General features: G+C 35.3%; 1 protein-coding gene across 1 annotated transcript; it reads left to right on the top strand.

Moving 5' to 3' along the window:
• The first annotated feature begins 6,828 nt into the window (after positions 1–6,828).
• Positions 6,829–10,483, top strand: LOC105793869 (probable inorganic phosphate transporter 1-9). Its single transcript, XM_012622739.2, has 2 exons — positions 6,829–7,911; positions 9,491–10,483. Exons 1-2 carry the CDS (start codon positions 7,187–7,189, stop codon positions 10,338–10,340), a joined length of 1,575 nt encoding a protein of 524 aa, XP_012478193.1. The 5' UTR covers positions 6,829–7,186; the 3' UTR covers positions 10,341–10,483.
• Positions 10,484–18,124: the final 7,641 nt, after the last annotated feature.

Genomic DNA, 18,124 nt, shown 5'->3' on the forward strand with positions numbered 1-18,124 from the left:
CTCCAGACATGGTCGTGAGGCCATCCTACACGCCCGTGTGCGTGGGCCGTGTAACTCTCTGACTTGGGTCATACGGCCGTGCCACAGGTCGTGTACCAGCCCATGTGAACCCTTCACCTAACATGCTAGGGGCACAAGCCTGTATGGGTTATCCGTGTGACAGCCCGTGTCCCAGGCCGTGTGTGCTAAAAAATGGCCTAAATCATGCCCATTTTTCATCCATTTGCATAGGTACCTAAACCAACTTATAACATATAATCACAATGCCATAAACACACTTAAGAACAACCAAAACATGCCAAATTCAACAACCTATGACCTAACCAATGTATCATACATGAAATCACACTATGAGCAGTTATACATTCACTACCATAGCTATCATCCACAAATCATTTCATACACACAAAATAACCTATTTCAATCTCACCATACCATACCTCAAACATGACAACTACCATTTCATGTTAGGCTACTTAACACCAACCTTGAATCAAACATGCATACTTTATATAGTTGTTTTAAGCTACCATATCGGAAACATAACACATATACACTACAATAAACTTATGAACCATTAAAAAACATGGACAAATTGTCCTATTACATGTCATATGAGCCAAGTTAAATTCAAAATCTATCAAAGAGATTCCCAAATAGTGTGATTCTTTGAGTTGATCCGATCTCTTGGTTCCACAAAACGTAATATACAAAGAAAAAGGAAAAGACACGAGTAAGCATACATAAAGCTTAGTAAGTTCATCGTTTAAATGATAAAGCTTACCAAATTAAACATAGAAATTTAAATAACAAGATAAAAGAACAGAGTTCCTATCGATCACAGCTCTCAACAGGTGAGTATTACTCGACACAATAATACTAACAAATTTTTACATTTCAATACCATCCAGATATCAATAAAACATAGCCTGGTGAATGATAAGTTGATGTGAGTACACGGTTAACCATCCAGCACACCAGATGCTCAAGTGAGCCAGACCAACCAACACACCAGAATGCTCGTATGAGCCAAACCAACCAACACACCAGAGTACACTATAATATAATATGATAATTCTCAAAAAATGCAGGACTTTGGCATATGCAGTGAATAAAGAATATACAGAAATCATCTCCACTGCTCAGATCAATCCCATACCAAACGTAAAATAACCTATTGGTGTGCCAATCATACTCTATCCGACGTTCACCGGTTCAGAGTATTACATCACAGAACAATTCTTGAATAACTCACTATGTCATATTCCATTTATAAGCAGTAGTTTAACAACCCAACATTCAATATCAAAGTTCCTATGACAAAAATTAAATTTTACTGAAATTAAACTGAACGAACTTACCGAACTAATCTGCAGTAACAACCAAAGTATAGGGATTACTCAACTACATTGTCTTTTACTTAGTTATCAACACGTTCATGATGTAGAATAATAATTTCATTCAATTAACTAATCCAACAACAAAATTAACTCATTTTATGCAATTAAGTCCTTTTTGACATTTTACGAAATTACCCAAACTTTTCACTCTTATTCAATTTAGTCCCTAAGCCAAAAACCTACAATTTAACCATTTCCACTCACATATAAATTTAGTCAAATATGCAAGGGTCTCATTGTAGTCCATGTTTGCAAAAATTTCACATCAAGTACAAGTTATTTTATCATTTTAACAATTTAGTCTTTAAACATTAAAATCACCCAAATTTACTTCACAAAATAGTCCTATCTAACAACCAAGCTTAATAATTTAACATAGAACTTCAAAAAAAACTCAACCTCATCAATGGCACATTTCAAAATATTTGACATTTTTACAAATTAGTCCTTAAGTTAGCTAAATTAAGCTAATACGAGCTCAAAAACATAAAAATAAATAAAAACGAGTATCAAATATCTGCTGAATAAAAGAACCCTAACCAGTTGACTCTCCTCTCATTCAACAATGGTTTTTGGTTTAGAAAGTGTGAATGGAAGAAGATGTCCAGAAATTTCTATCTTATTTTATTTTAATTTCATTTATAACCTAATTACTATTGTACCCTTATTATTTCCATTCAATTATCAACAATTATATGCCATTTATCATCCACTATGAAGAATAATGGTTTAATTACCATTCCAGACCTTTAATTAACCTTTTTGTAACTATTTGACCACCTTAATTTATAACAAACAACTTAATTAGATTTTATGATTTAGTCCTTTTTACTTAATTAGCTATCGAAACAATAAAATTTCTTAACCAAAATTTTAATACGACACTAATGACCTCATAAATATTAAATAATTAATATTTACGGACTAGCACATTAGAGTTATGGTCCCGAAACTACTATTTTCTAACACCACTGAAAAATGGGTTGTTACAGAATGTTTTGCGAACTTCCTATATGTTTTTAGGTAATGCGAACTTGGTTTGCAAGGTTTCTCCTACTCTGCATGTCAAAATTTATTAAGGGTTCGCAAAACCAGTTCGCCAGTTGTTGGGGTTCACACTTTGCACAATTCGCTAACCCTACCACTTTGCAGCAACCTTGGCAACTCTACATAAGTTTGTCTATTTGAATATTTCGTGCTATTTCTTATGGTAAACACTATGTTTAGAAATTTACTACTTAAGTATGAACTTCTAGTTTAAGAAGACATCAGCAAACTCGAACTATATTCTTATACTTAAAATTCAGATGTGTTTATAAGTATTATTGGTTCGCAAATAAAAACATAAAGAAAACATAAGTAAACATAAAAATAAATAAGTCCTAGAACAACCAGCGAAGTCAACGAAAGATATTTCTAAGCCCAAGCAGAATCTCACATTGCCTTTAAATCTAGAGTTCGCTTGTACCACCTTTCCAGTGTTTATGCTTTGTTAGGATCACTCGCCTCGCCGTTACTCATCATGCAATATAACTATCTACAATGTTTAGAAAGAAGTGTGTAAGCTCTTGTGAACTCAGTGAATATAGAGGAAAAATAACCACATAGCATGCAAAAAACATAAGTTAAACAAAAGCTTTGGCAAAGTCACTAAACTATGAACTGGGTTTGCCATACTTACACAAAGTTTGGTTCATGGATACTCACTGTCATAGCGTAAAACAATAAAACATAATATTTTGGAAAAAACAATCTTAATACATTTTCTTTCATGTTGGATAAGCGAATCTCCTTATTACCCCTCACTTTGACTCAAAGAGTCTTAACATGTCCAATAAGTGCAGCATAAAGCTAAGCACTCTCCAAACACACCAACATGTCCTATTGAATGAAGCTTAGCTCGACATTCCCTTATCTCTCCAACTTGTCCCAAGGCCTTTTCGCCCAAAACACAAAACATAAAGGTGGGTACTCACAATCCTATGGCATACCATTATATCCAACAGTTTAAGAAGATTATCATGTCAAAACATTTACTTAAACATAGAGCTCGCAAATCATGAAGAGTTCGAAGAACACTATTTATACTTAGCTTGAAATATAGAGCTCGAATATCATTATTCAGAAAAAAATACATATTTAAACACAATCACAAAATAGATTTTTTAGAGAATTATACTCTTGGAACTTAGGTTAAAACCCTAAGCTTCTGAATAACACTATGGTTTGCACATACATGTGGCGATCCCTGAACACCCATCAATTTCCTGAAAACTTTTAAACAAGCTTCATTTTTCCCTTGCCTTTGCTTGTAGATGGTTCTGTCAGGTTCAAATTTTCAAAAACATACACATGCCAATAATAGCACAACACACATTAAAACTCATACATAAACACAAGCGAAACTAGGTTCGCACATGCCAATCTTTTGTCGGACCTAGTTTCCTTTGTTGCAATCCTTTCTTAATTACTTCTAAACATCAACACAATAGAGAAACAAAGTCTTACCTTAGATTCTAAGAGCTAAGTTATGGGTTCTTTTTTTCATAAAAACTTGATTACAAGATAATCAATGAAGGAATTTGATAAATTTTTGTCGCTTACAAGGAATATGAATTTTCAATGAAAAGAGCTTAATTTATAGGTACTAAGTGTTTTAATGTTTTTAGGATACCTTAGTCGCAGTAAAAGTAGGAAAGATTTACATGCATGGATGGTGTTACAAAGAGAAAAGTAAGTTGACTTCCTAATTTTGGTATAATTACCATTTGACTACTCTTACTTTTAACTCTTGGCCCAAAACAGTGATTATAGCTCGCTAGGCCCACAGCGACCCCAGCTTCGCAAGGCCCACTGGTGATCTCTGCTTTACCAAGCCCACTAGTGATCATAGTTCGCTAAATTCACTGGCGACCTCAGTTTGTCAAGCCTTCTGGTGAACACAAGCTCGCCAAGCCTACTAGCGAACACCAGCTCGCCAAGCATCAAACTCCTAGGCCCTATTCTGAGATGTTACATTAAGGTATTGATAGTAATCAGCATACATGGCTAATAAGGTGATTTGAATTGAAATGAATTGAAATAGACAATCAATATTACATCTATTGATTGTAATTAGGAGAATGACAAATATCATCAAATGTATGAATAAATTATGTTAATATTTATATGACAAGATTCAAAAACTTATATGAATGATTCCAAGGAATGAAAATGTAAATGTGATCGATTACAGGGTATGAAATACAAATTTGAATAATACCCTATGCCCATGTGAACTTAGTAAAAGGTCTTAGTAAAAGGTTAGAGTACGATTGGCATGCCAATAGGATCATATGCACTCTTGTACGAGATATGTGATGATATGGAGGTTATGAAGGGTGATATTAAGATCTAGCATCTGTTGCAGGTCATGAATATTATTTGTCTCTACAGAGACTTTGGTATGGTAGAGGGATGTAATTGAAAATGTTTATATATTTGATGCCTACGGGTTCTACACTTTGGTGCCTTGGTATGGTGTAGTTTAAACTCTTATGAGCTTTCTGGTGTGGTGTAGTTCACTCATGTATCCAAGTCCATTTTACTAGGGTTCTATTGGGCGAAAATTGAAATTGAATATTGAAATAAAAAAATGAAATGCACAAAATTTGGTAAGCTATTATGATATGTAAATTAAACCGAAATGATATGATTTTGTGAACTGTCAAAAATGTATGAAAGTGTGATGATATAACATGAATTGGTATGAACTGATGATGTTTTGGATATGTTATAAAGCCAAACTTGTTTAGATATCTATGTTGTTATGTAACTTGTTGTGGCATAATGTGTCAAGTTTAGCCAAATGTACGCCAAAACTATGGTAATTAGCATGCTCATCTAATATCAAGGTAAGTGCTGTAAATTTTCATTTGAACTTACTAAGCATTTTAAATGCTTACTATCTTTGTTTTCCCCACTTGTAGATCATCAACTTGCAGAACTCATCAAACCAGATCAGTGCGAAGCACACACTATCACCAAGACAGTAGAATTATGTTCATTTTGAGTCCTAATATTGTGGCATGTATATAAGGGCATCTTATTGTGTAAATGATCATTCTTGAGTGGATACTAATGTGGTAATTGCGACTAAGGTTGAATTTGCATGATAAGCTTGTTATATGACCTAGTTTATGCATAGCTTTAGTCATGTTTGATGCCATTTGGTTTTATGGTTTCAAGCTTGCATAAGTTATACATGTTAAGGTTTGCATAGTGAAGTAATTTGGTAAGTTAAGTTGGTAGATGGCTTGAATATGTTTACGTTTCGAGCATGAGTTTTATACCATTTGAATGATTGTTTTTAAAGGTATTACAAGCTTGATTTGGCATGGATCAGCATGATATAGTATTGGTGAAATTGGTAAAAGCATAATGTAATGAAATGTCTTTGGTTGGAAGCATTAAATGTGTACCAATGTGATTTTTGTCAAAACAAGGGCGCCGTCACAACCACAAGTCCCCAATGTCGCAACATAGATTGACAGTGAGTGGCGTCATGACGCCAAGATTTTTGAAGTTGCAATGTAGCTCACTGACTGATGATGTCGCAATGTGAAAACCATGATGCCGTAACGTCAATTCACAAATTTTGGAAAATTTTCAATTAAGTCCTTAACCAACCTCGAGTTAGCAAAAGAGATTTCATAAGCTCATATAAGACTCGATAACAATTTTATATCATATTGGAAAATTGTTTTATACTAATTAGCATGTTGGAATGATTGAATTGTATTAAATTTTGTTGTAGTTTCTCTGGAAATGAATGTGACATCTTGTAGCTCGAATCTGGAGATTACGTCTATTGAGAGGTGTTAAATCAATTCCCCTTGAAATCGTTGTGACATGGCAACATCGAAGACTCCTCGTCACGACGTGAGGATGCAAAGTCGCAATGTCGGCTTCATTTCGCAACGAGGTGGCCTAACCTGGTCTTCCATGCGTCTGTCTTCGATATCACAACTACCCTGAATCATGGTCACAAATTTGGCTACAACTCCATCCCCAAGGTGCATTTTCAACTCCCAACCGGTCTTATATAACCACACAACTTTATTTAAATATCAAAACTATAAAATATTTTAGAAATTGCTCAAAATCACACTTTTACTACTTAAATACCTAAAACGTAAATTGACACTAAAATTACTCAATTCTACTTAAAACACGTTGAAATGTGTATAAAAGAACAATAAATAAACATGTCAAATTATGACACATCATTGGTATGAAAGTAAAGAAAAATAAAATAAAAGCATTAGAATATGCATGCACAAATAAATACGAGGAGAATATGTGTTTTCCTGATTTAATTAAAGTAATATGTTAAATATGCAGAATTTAAAAAAAAATGTTTTAACTATTTGAAAAGAAACGAAATAGTAAACAATACTTAGAAAGCAACCATCGAGCAAGGTGCCAAGCTTCTAAACCTGTTGAAAAGATTTATTAAACTGAAGCGAAAGGTCCAATGACTTTGAAATGATTCGCATCCTGTGAAGAATCAATTCATGATATTCAATAAAACCGAAAATCTCAAGACAAGAGGTGCTAAGCCAAGTCCACCTCCAAAGCTGATTGGATCACATTAACCCTTCAGCATAATTTCTTTCTGCTTTCTTCTCCACAAAACTACCAAGAAAATTGCACTCTTTTCAGTCTTCTCTCTTGCCATTTTGCTTATATAATCATAGTTTCCTCGCCTGGCCTGCTTCACCATCGTCTAGCAAACTCAAACAGGGATGGCGTTGAAAGTCTTGTCCGCCCTCGATGCAGCAAAAATCCAGTTGTATCACTTCAAAGCAATCATCATCGCCGGTATGGGACTCTTCACCGACGCCTATGATCTCTTCTGCATCCCTCCCATCATGAAGCTCATAGGACGAATATACTACCTTGACCATCATAACTCAGACAAATGCTCGGTCATGCCCAAGGAGACACAATACAAAACCACCCCAACCGCTGTCGTGTCGACCCTGGTGTCCATAGCTCTTCTGGGCACCGCCGTAGGACAACTGGTGTTCGGGAGGCTTGGCGATCGGGCAGGAAGGCGCCGCGTGTACGGGCTGTCATTAGGCATGATGGTGCTGAGCTCCCTAGCATGCGGCTTCTCTATATGCAAGACCAGGAATTGCGTCTTGGTGAGTTTGGGGTTCTTCAGGTTCTTGCTGGGAGTAGGGATCGGGGGTGACTACCCTTTGTCAGCAACCATCATGTCGGAGTTCGCTAATAAAAAGACACGTGGGGCCTTTATAGCTGCTGTGTTTTCGATGCAGGGGCTGGGGATATTGGCTAGCTCCATAGTGACGATGGTTGTGTGTAGGATATTTGCGGTTTCATCGAATGAGGCCAAGAGTGAAACGCCGGACGAGGCTGATCTTGCGTGGAGGCTCATACTGATGATGGGTGCAGTTCCCGCTGCCTTGACGTATTATTGGCGTATGATGATGCCTGAGACCGCCAGGTAATTTACTATTAATTAATTAAAGCATAATGACTTTCCTTCAATTTTAAAAAAAAAATTGTCATCTATTTTTTTTTATTTTTTTTAATCTTTATACTTGTATTATTTATTAAATCATTAAAAAATAAATAAGAAAGTATTCATGTGACAATTCAAATGTCATGTGAGTAATTAATTAATTTTTTAAAATTTAAATATATATTTTATATTTTTAATATTTTTTAGAATATCTATTTAATTTTAAAAATTTTAACATTAATTAAATGTTGTCGTGATAATCTATGTAGATGTTCTAATGATAAAATTAATATATATTAACTTTTTCATCTATTTTAAAATTATTTGATAAATAATGTAAAATTAAAAATTAAAAAATAGAAAAATTAAATGGATGGTTAATTTTTATTTTTATTTGTAAAATTAGATGTTAAATAAATGTGAGTTAAAATGTGTGGCTGTTAATTTTTCAAATAAAAATAAAGTAAATAAGTTTGGCATAATTATGAAGACAGGGTGGGATTGTAACATTCGGCTATAATCTATTAAATGTTGTAAGTAGTGGGTATTTTCGGTAGGCGTAAATTAATTATATTGTAACTCTAGTAGGCATGCAGTAATAAGATTATGATTTCGCATGAACCAACAAACAGAAACGACTAGCTAGCTAGTAATATCAACTAAAATCAAAATGATCATACAAAAATATGTATTAATTCTTTGTTGATTATTCAGAATATCTTATTTATACTTATGGTCAACTCATTCTTAACTAACCTAGAATCCTTACCTAAAGAATGGTTAGGTGAAGAGAGCTAACTTGTTTGGGCCGGCATTACATCCAATATATATGTCAAAATCTTTCCTACGTATAAATTAGGGTGTAATAGTGTACATTAGAGTTAAAATATTGTTAAGTTTGAGTTTGAGTTCGATTCGAAATTTGGAGCTCGATCGAATATCTATTTTTAAGTTTTAGTTCGACTCGAGATATAATCGAGCTATTTAAGATCGAGCAATTTTCGTATTCAAGTTTGAACTCAAGTTCAACTCAATAATTAAGCTAAGGTTAATAATATATATTAAGGGCAATAATTTAATTTAATAATATAAAAATATGAAAAGCTCGATTGTTTGAGTTAAGTATTACTAAACTCAAATTTAGCTCAACCGATAGTTCAAGCTTAGCTCGACAATTACCAAATTAAGTTCAAATTGTTTTCAAATCAAATTCGAGTAATTTATTAACATCAATATCTTATTTACACCCTGTATTATAAAATATGCTTATATTTAGAATAGATATATATTCAGCTTTGAAATACTAGTCGATCCAAAGCATATGACACTGCTTTTTCATTCTGTAACAACGTTGTTACGTCATCATCAAGAATCAATCGATCAAGGAAAAAAAAGTAAATAGGGTATGGGGCGTCGGTTACATTGAAATATTAGACATAACACCGACTATAGCTACCGTGCATGCAACTTCCATGCACAATTAATACAGAAATAGTGTACAAATTTGAAATTAATCATCATCTTATTGACACTTGTTTACGTGGTTTTAATTAATTTTTAGATACACAGCTCTGGTGGAACAAAATGTGGTACAAGCAGCCATAGACATGAAGAAAGTATTAGATGTTCCAATGAGTGAAATTGCTGAAGACTCCCCTATCCGACTGAAGCCGCCGGCACTACCTCATCCGTCCTATCCTCTTCTCTCCAAACGCTTCCTCCGCCGCCACGGTGTTGATCTCTTCTGTTGTGCCGCAACATGGTTTCTTGTGGACGTTGTCTTTTACAGTAGCAACCTCCTTCAATCTCAGATTTATCATCGCTTTATAAAGGACAACAATGATGTCAATGGCTATAAACTCGCTTTTAAAGTTGCTCGTTTCCAAGCAATTCTTGCAATCAGCTCTACCATTCCAGGTTATTGGGTCACAGTCTATTTTATTGATCGCATTGGGAGAGTCAAAATCCAAATGTTAGGATTTTTGTTCATGGCACTGGTTTATTTCGCGATTGGTATACCCTACAAATACTACTGGAGTGAAAACATAAGTGTTGGGTTTATGGCTCTCTACTCCCTCAGTTTCTTCTTTTCCAATTTCGGACCAAACACCACCACTTTTATTGTCCCTGCTGAATTATTTCCAGCAAGATTTAGATCAACATGTCATGGCATTGCTGGGGCCGTTGGAAAGGTTGGCGCAATCATTGGGACGATTGGTTTTTTCTGGGCTTCGAGGAATGAGAAAGATAGTGGCAAGCCGAACCCCGTAAGAATGACCGTGGCACTAGTAATCTTGGGTGTGGTGTGTCTTGTCGGACTTTTGCTGACTTATTTTCTTACACGGGAAACCATGGGAAGGTCCCTTGAGGACAATGAGATCTATGAAGATGAACTTATATATAATACATAGAATTTCTAATAAAGTTTTTAAACCCCACAAGTAAATTTTGGGAATAAAATATTAAAAAAAAAAGACACATATCATAATGTTTAAAAGTTGTCAATGTATCAAATACTAATCAATGTATGTGTTAATATAATATATTAGTTTTTCTAAATTATACAATGACCGAAATTATAATTTGTATTGCGTTGAAAATGAAGTTAGGAAATGATGAATAAACCTTATGGAATGAAAATATACAAAAGAAAAAAAAGAAAAAGAAGAAGATCACTTTAAAGAGGATTTGAATCATAATTTAGAACTGCAAACTATTAGAGCTTCGGCTAAGGGATCAGGGAGTACGGTATAAGAAGAAACTGTAAGAATTGCTTCTTTTTTTTTTTTTTGTTCAGTCAAAGAATTGCATTTACACGTTATTAATCTACAGTGGCCTCTAAAGTTAGATAATGTGATGTTATCAATATGTGCAATTAATCAAAGTGTTTAAAATTGATGAATTTAGAAAATTTAGATAAATGAATGTACTTATTTAAGATGTATGTATGTACTAGATACACATTAATTATTAGATGCATGTATAGAAACTAATAGTTACTTGTAACAACTATATAAAAGTTGGAAGTGATGAAACCATTGTAAAAAAACAGTAAGAGTGTAAGAGAATATGATGTGAAAAAAAGAATATCCATTCTATATAGAGTGTCTTCCCTTCACCATCTCTAGAATTCTCTCCAACAAAGTGATTTCAAGAACTAGAGATCCTTATAAATTGAGAGAAAGTGTGTGCATAAAAAAAGTTTGAAGTGACAAGTGATGACTTCCATAAACACAATCTATATCAATGTTCAAGTTCCTATCTTCGAAGGTGGAAATTATGATTTTTTGGCAGTCAAAATGGAGGCATTACTCATTTCCTTGAATGTCCTATAGTTTATCAAATAAGGTTATTGTTATACGTCAATAACCTGAGGCCCGAGTCCTAGAAAGGGTCCGAGCCTTCGACCCATGACCTGACCACAAGAAGACAACAAGGTGAACCATCTTGCAAGGCAAGGCTACAAATCCAGCTCGTGGGAACCTTGTGTGAGCTCACAGGGCAAGGTCGTAGGACCAACCCGCGGATCCAACTCACAAGACAAAGTTACAGACTCAGCTTACAGAAACCTAGGGGAGATCGCAGTCTCACTTCGCATACACTCAAGGAACTCATTAAAAGGGCCACGTACTCTGCAGGCCATCCAAACACGTGCCCAGTAAGTACGGAGCCCACCCAGAGCACCAGTCCCAGAAACAGAAAGGACCGCGTACTCCATAGACACGTGCCCAGTAGACCTGGAGTTCGCAGAGAATGTCAATACTAGGGACAGAGAATGTCAGTACTGGGGGCAGCGAAGTCAAGAAAAAATAGTGGGGCCCTATCATGAGCTGTAATAGTACCTGTAACAACATGAATAAATACCCGAATATTCATATCAATAAGACACAAGAGAAATATTACTCAACAATTGGTGCAGTGAGTGCGAACGTATTTCCAATCATCAGATTTTTTCAAGTTTGATTAAGTTTTCTTTTCGAAGCAAATGGTTCACCCAAGTGACAATTTCTCCTTTAACTCATCATCAGGATAGGCCGAAGCGTTAGGCTCTAGTGCCCAACATGACAAAGCAGACTTGTTTGTTGGATGGTTCACCGACAGACCGGAAAACTTTGACAATGCGGTTTATCAGAGAGCCTCTATCCCGTTGGACTTGAACCTTTCCACTGGTCAGGAGTTGCCACTTCCTCTCAACCAAGAGGCTCCCCCACAGCAGTTCCTGGCCCTCTAGGAGCAAATAAAATTCATGAGGAACCAAATGGCCGCCTATGAGGCACGGTTCGTAGAACAATAGGCTTTCCAGCAGTAATTGTTAAAGCAAAACGAGGAGTTATGAAGGAAGATGCAGGTTGACAACTCCGATTCCCAAGGAAACATAAACACACAGGATGAAGCCCATATAAGAAAATGGAAAGCGAGATGGACGAGCTAAGAAGAGATGTGCGGGCATTGCACCTTGATTCACAAGACATGGACTAGTTATCCTGTTCTAATAACCCACTGGCCTCCGAAATCACAGAATTAAGCTTACCACAAGACTTCAAGGTGTTGAAAGATATGTTTGAAGGAAGAAGAGACCCTGAGCTCACCTAATGCAATACAACGACTATATGAACATGCTGGGGGCATTAGACACGACGGAATGTAAAACTTTTTCCACAATACTTAAAGGGAGTGCAAAGGACTTGTATCTCACTTCTCACAGTTAGGACAGATGTTCTTGGGTAGATTTAGGGGTCATAGGGCAATCATGAACACACCTATGGGCCTGATGCTGGTAAAGCAAAGGGAAGGCGTGTTCCTCCAGGACTACGTAAAAAGATTCCATGCAGTGACCCTAAACATAAAAAATTTAGAGGACCGATGGGCCATAGATGCCTTCATCATCGGAGTGTAGAACGATCATGTACAATATTCCTTTACGGATAACAAGCCCTAGAGTCTAGTTGATTTGCATGAGCGAGCTCATAAGTTCGCTGAAGCAGAAGAAATCAAAAGGGCATCATGTGCCACATGCAGAAAGAAGACAGGCAGTTTCAGAACAAAGAGGGACCTCGCAGCTGATAAGATCATCCTGGTCAGTCATTACGGGTAAGAAATGATAGGCCACAAAGAATTTAGACCTATGGTGATGCCCACAGGGCCCCTTAGAGAACCCAGCAAGAGAATGCTAGAGTATACACCCCCTAAGGAAGGTTTGAGGCTTACACTCCCGTGAATGCTACGCACACTTAAATTCTTAGCTAGGTGAAGAGCTTCGGCATCTTGCCCAAGCCACCCCTAATAAGGAGTATGGGGAGAAGGGTGAACTTGAGAGGTCGATGTGTTTTCCACAACAGTATGGGGTATAAGACCAAGGATTGTTTCACGTTAAAAGATGCCATAAATGAAGCAGTCCATGTAATAGTCCAATTTTTAATAGTGTCAAAAATAGTGGTTTAAGATAGCTAAATCTGACGAGTGAGTTCAAAAATTTTATTATTTAGTATTTATGAGTTAAATGCGATTTTAGGAAGACTTTTGAATTAGTGATTTGTGTTTTTGAAGAATTTATTAGGTAAATTGGTTTTGAAAACGGGGTATCGAGACCTTAATTTTATAAATCAAGCCGTAAATATTTTTATAAATATTTTCAAAGTGTTATTAAGTTAGTGTTAAAGTTGTCAGAAAATTTTAACGTTTTGATAGTTCATTAAGTAAAAAGAACTAAATTGAAAAAGGTGCAAAACTTGCTAATTAAAGAAATAGTGACTAAATAGCTTAAGTGGAGAATAAAGGAGGATCAAAGAGGCAATTAAACATTTAGTAGAAGCCTGAAATGGAATGTTCAGAGAAAAATCTTGAAATTTGATGACTTATGGGTAAAATGGTCATTTGGGAATTCAGATAAAAAGTTAAAACAAAAACTAAATTGAAAATATAGAAATTTCTTCATCAATATTTAGCCAAAAACAACTATATGAGAGCTTTTACAGTTGGTTTTTCATATTTTTATTTCAAGTGAGTTTAATTCTTGCCTTTTTCTTGAAATTTTTATGTTTTTAAGACTTTTACAATTAGGTCCAACTATCTATTTCAGTAGCTTTTGATTTCATGGGTAATTTTGAAAGTTACCATTGATGAGTACTGAAATTTTGTGATGAATTAACATTGATTTAGAATTTTAATTTTGATATATGATGATTTTATCAAGTAATTTCAATAGAAATTGATTTTCGAGACCAAATTGTGAAAAAGATTAAATATTAGGTTTGGTATTAAATTTTGTTTATCAAAGGTGTGTGATATTTTAGAATATTTAGATAAATTTTCAATTGGGAAAAATTAGCTCAATTGATAGGCTAATTAGTGAGGGACTAATTTGAAAAAATTGTAAAAGTTGGGGTAAATGTATAATTTTGAAAATTAAAGGGTATAAATTATGAAGTGGACTGAAACTGAAATGTATGCTGATGAATGAATAATTTTACATTTTAGATCAAGAGCCCGTAGACAAACGTAAAAAAGGGAAAATAGCAGAATAGTCCCTGAATTACTACAAATTCCACCATTTAACCCAGGTAAGTTCGTATGGTTAAACATTAATATTATATGTTAAATTGATGAATGGAAGTATGTATTTATTCATATCATTTGTGGAAAATAAAATTATTGTTAAAATAAAGAAATTAAATTGAATGTTCAAATCCGGTCGGAAACACGAGATTAAGTACTATCGTCATTGGAAAAGGATGAATTGACAGAAATGTAAAGGATGAATTGACGAAAAATGTAAAGGAGGAACTGATGAAAATGTAAAGGATGAATTGACGGTAATGTAAAGGATGAATTGGCGGTAAATTATCTGAGTAAACCGAGGTTCAGTATTTGTGGCGAACTTTCGTGTTTACTTTTCATTTAGCTCTTACAAGCTTCTCTTAACTCATATGAATTTCTGTTTAACCCTAATGGGTTTTTGTTCAGTTCCTATGACCTCAGCTAAACCTTTACGAGTTTTGATTAGCACTTACGTGCTTCAGTGCAACCTTTGGGCTTCTGAATACGATGTACTCACATCCGTAAGTCGTACACCGATTTCGTAAGGGATGGAAGTGACATATGAGATTAATATAAGAAGATTTAAAGTTATTGATAGTATTGATGTGAATTCATAAATTAAAGTTGTTGTTGGCAGGAAATGTAATTTTGAATGATTTACTTACTTGATTTGATTATAGTATGTTCAATGTTCAGTAAAATTTATGTTTAGAAACCATTGAACTTACTAAGATTCGTTAAACTTGCTCGTTGTGTTTAATGTCTTTGTAGATTGTTATGAGATCGAGGGATCAAATCAACATATCAAGCCACACTATCCAGTTTAATCTGGTTGTTTTTGCAACGTAAATTTTGGTTTATATGACATGTATAGGGTTGGTTTGGCAAGGAAATAGCTTAATTGTGGTTGTAAATGATAAATGTTTGTAAGTTTGTAATTAGTAGTAGATCTGATAAATCCATGAAATGGGTTAAATAAGTAAGTATAATAGTTAATTAAGTATTTGTGATGTTATGTCATGTTTAAAACATGTGTTTAGCTTGTGTTGATTGCTTGATTGGGATATATTGAAGTATTGAAATGTTGTGTATAGGTTGATGTTAAAATGGGTCAGAAAAGTGGCCTTAAAATGACTTGTTTTTATCCACGGGGGAAGACACGGGCGTGTGTCTCAGCCGTGTGTGACACACTACCTGGCACATAGGCGTGTGATCTGGCCGTGTGTCCCCTGCATCTTAAAATTTCGACATAGAATGCCTAGGTTTTTACACATGGCCTAGCACACAGGCGTGCGGCTTGGCCATGTGACACAAGTCAGAGAGTTACACGGGTATAAACACGGGATGGGACACGGCCATGTACCTCACATCGAATGCCCACACAGCCTAAGACACGGGCGTGTGCCTCTACTCCTAAGAAAATTTTTAACATTTTTTGAAAAATTCCCAGAGTATTTGATTTAGTCTCGATTCACTTCTAAGGTGTATATTAGACCTTGAGGGCTCATATAAAGGACAATATGAGTTTTTTATGATTGGTTTCTAGTATATTTATTAAATGTTATAAAATGTTCATTTTTATTATGTAAAGTCTGGTAATGTTTTATAACCTTGTTTCGGCTACGGATAAGGATTATAGGTGTTACATTTAGTGGTATCAGAGCCTCAGTTTAGTTGATTCTTAGAACAAATGTACTGTGTAAAGTGTCTAGAAATACATGCCATATAAATCTGTGATAGTGTGATGTGTATGATCTGATCTAACCCTTGTTTTTCTTATAGATTGTAAAGATGTCAGATAGATTTGAACTTGCTGAACATGATGAGGCCAATAGTAGGGTACAAACATCTGAACATGGGACAAGTAGTAATGTCCTGATTCCTCCAACTCAAGAGCAAGAGCTTAAGAATATGTTCTTTGGGTTTATTAATCAATGGTTTCATGAATTTATGCAAGAGAGAAAACATGCTCAATAACCTCCTCCCCCTATTGTACAACCTGTAAAGCCTCTGGTTGCAACTCCACCTCCTCCGATGACTAAATCTAGTAAACATACTCCAATCGAAAAACTCAAAAATTGTGGAGCTAAAGAATTTTGGGGTAGGTTAGATAATGATCCTGTGAAAGCTAAATATTAGCTTCAGAATACGATAAGAGTTTTTAAGGAAATAGCTTGTTCTCCCTAAGATTATCTAAGATGTGATGTGTCACTACTTAAAGAAGAAGCTTATAATTGGTGGATGACTTGAGTGGCCGTGGTGTAGAAAGAGAAAATTACTTGGGAATTCTTTCAGAGTGAATTTAAAAAGAAATATGTCGGTAAGAGGTATCTAGATAAAAAATAAGGAATTTCTTGACTTATGATAAGGAAACCGGTCAGTAGCTGAATACGAGAAGAAATTTGTATACTTCAGCAAATATGCCCGAGAAATTGTACCAACAGAAGAAGAAATGTTTATTCGGTTTGAGGAACGGTTAAATGATAAAACCAGAATGATGATTAAGGGAACATAAATATGAGAATTTGTCATTCTGTTAGATCGTGCTCAGAAAATGGAAGAGGTGTACAATAGAAAAATGCAACAGGATAGAAGGAATAAAGAATCATACAAAAGAAGCTCTTCCAAGTCATTTTCAGCTTTACCTGCGAAAAAGTCGAGAGATAATTTTAGTCGAGCCACTCCAATACTAGAACGATCAAATAAGAATAAGGCGACTCAACAAGATCATGGGGTATCTATTAGACCTGTTGCTAGTGTGGGTAGTGTGCAGAATGTTTCAAAGCTCAAATGTAAATATTGTGGGAAAAACCACCTCGATGAATGTAGAAGTTTAACGGGGGCTTGTTACAAATGTGGAGCCACTGACCATTTTGTCCGAAACTGTCCTCAACTGCCAGGAGAGGCGGAAGAGAAGAAAGAGAGATCGATGGTTACATCTCAACGAAGTAGGCGTTCGGGCCAAAATAGTGCTACAGGAATAGCTTGTTCTGGTATGAAAGATTCTACTGCTCGGTCAGAGGCTAAGGCACCTGCACGTACTTATGTCGTCCGAGCGAGAGAAGAAGCTATGGCTCCAGACGTAATAGTTGGTACATTTTATCTTTTTAATGTTACTGTATATGTATTGATTGACCCTGGGTCTAAGCATTCTTATGTTTGTACTGCATTAATAATAGAAAAGAAATTGTCTGTTGAGTCAACCGATTATGATATTCAAGTCACTAATCCCTTAGGTCAGAGTGTGATAGTTAATTCAGTGTGTCGTAATTGTCCACTGAAAGTAAAAGGCTGTGAATTTCCTACTAATTTGATATTACTACCCTTTCGAGAAGTTGATGTTATTCTGGTAATGGATTGGTTAGCGAAGCATGATGCTGTAGTAAATTGTGAGAGAAACAGATTGATCTGAAAGGACAGACAGTGAAGGTAATTTTGGTTGAACCAGAGAATTCGAATGATACTATTAGAATTATCTCAGCTTTTTCTACTCAGAGATTGTTGCGTAAAGGTAGTGAAGCATTTTTAGCCTACATTCTTGATACTCGGGATTCTGAATCGAAGTTAGAACAGTTACCAGTTGTTAATGAGTTTGCTGATGTGTTTCCTAAGGAATTGTCAGGTTTACCACCTGATCGTGAAGTTGAATTTGTAATTG

This window comes from Gossypium raimondii, chromosome 3, assembly GCF_025698545.1.
Source record: "Gossypium raimondii isolate GPD5lz chromosome 3, ASM2569854v1, whole genome shotgun sequence".
NCBI classification, from domain to species: Eukaryota; Viridiplantae; Streptophyta; class Magnoliopsida; order Malvales; family Malvaceae; genus Gossypium; species Gossypium raimondii.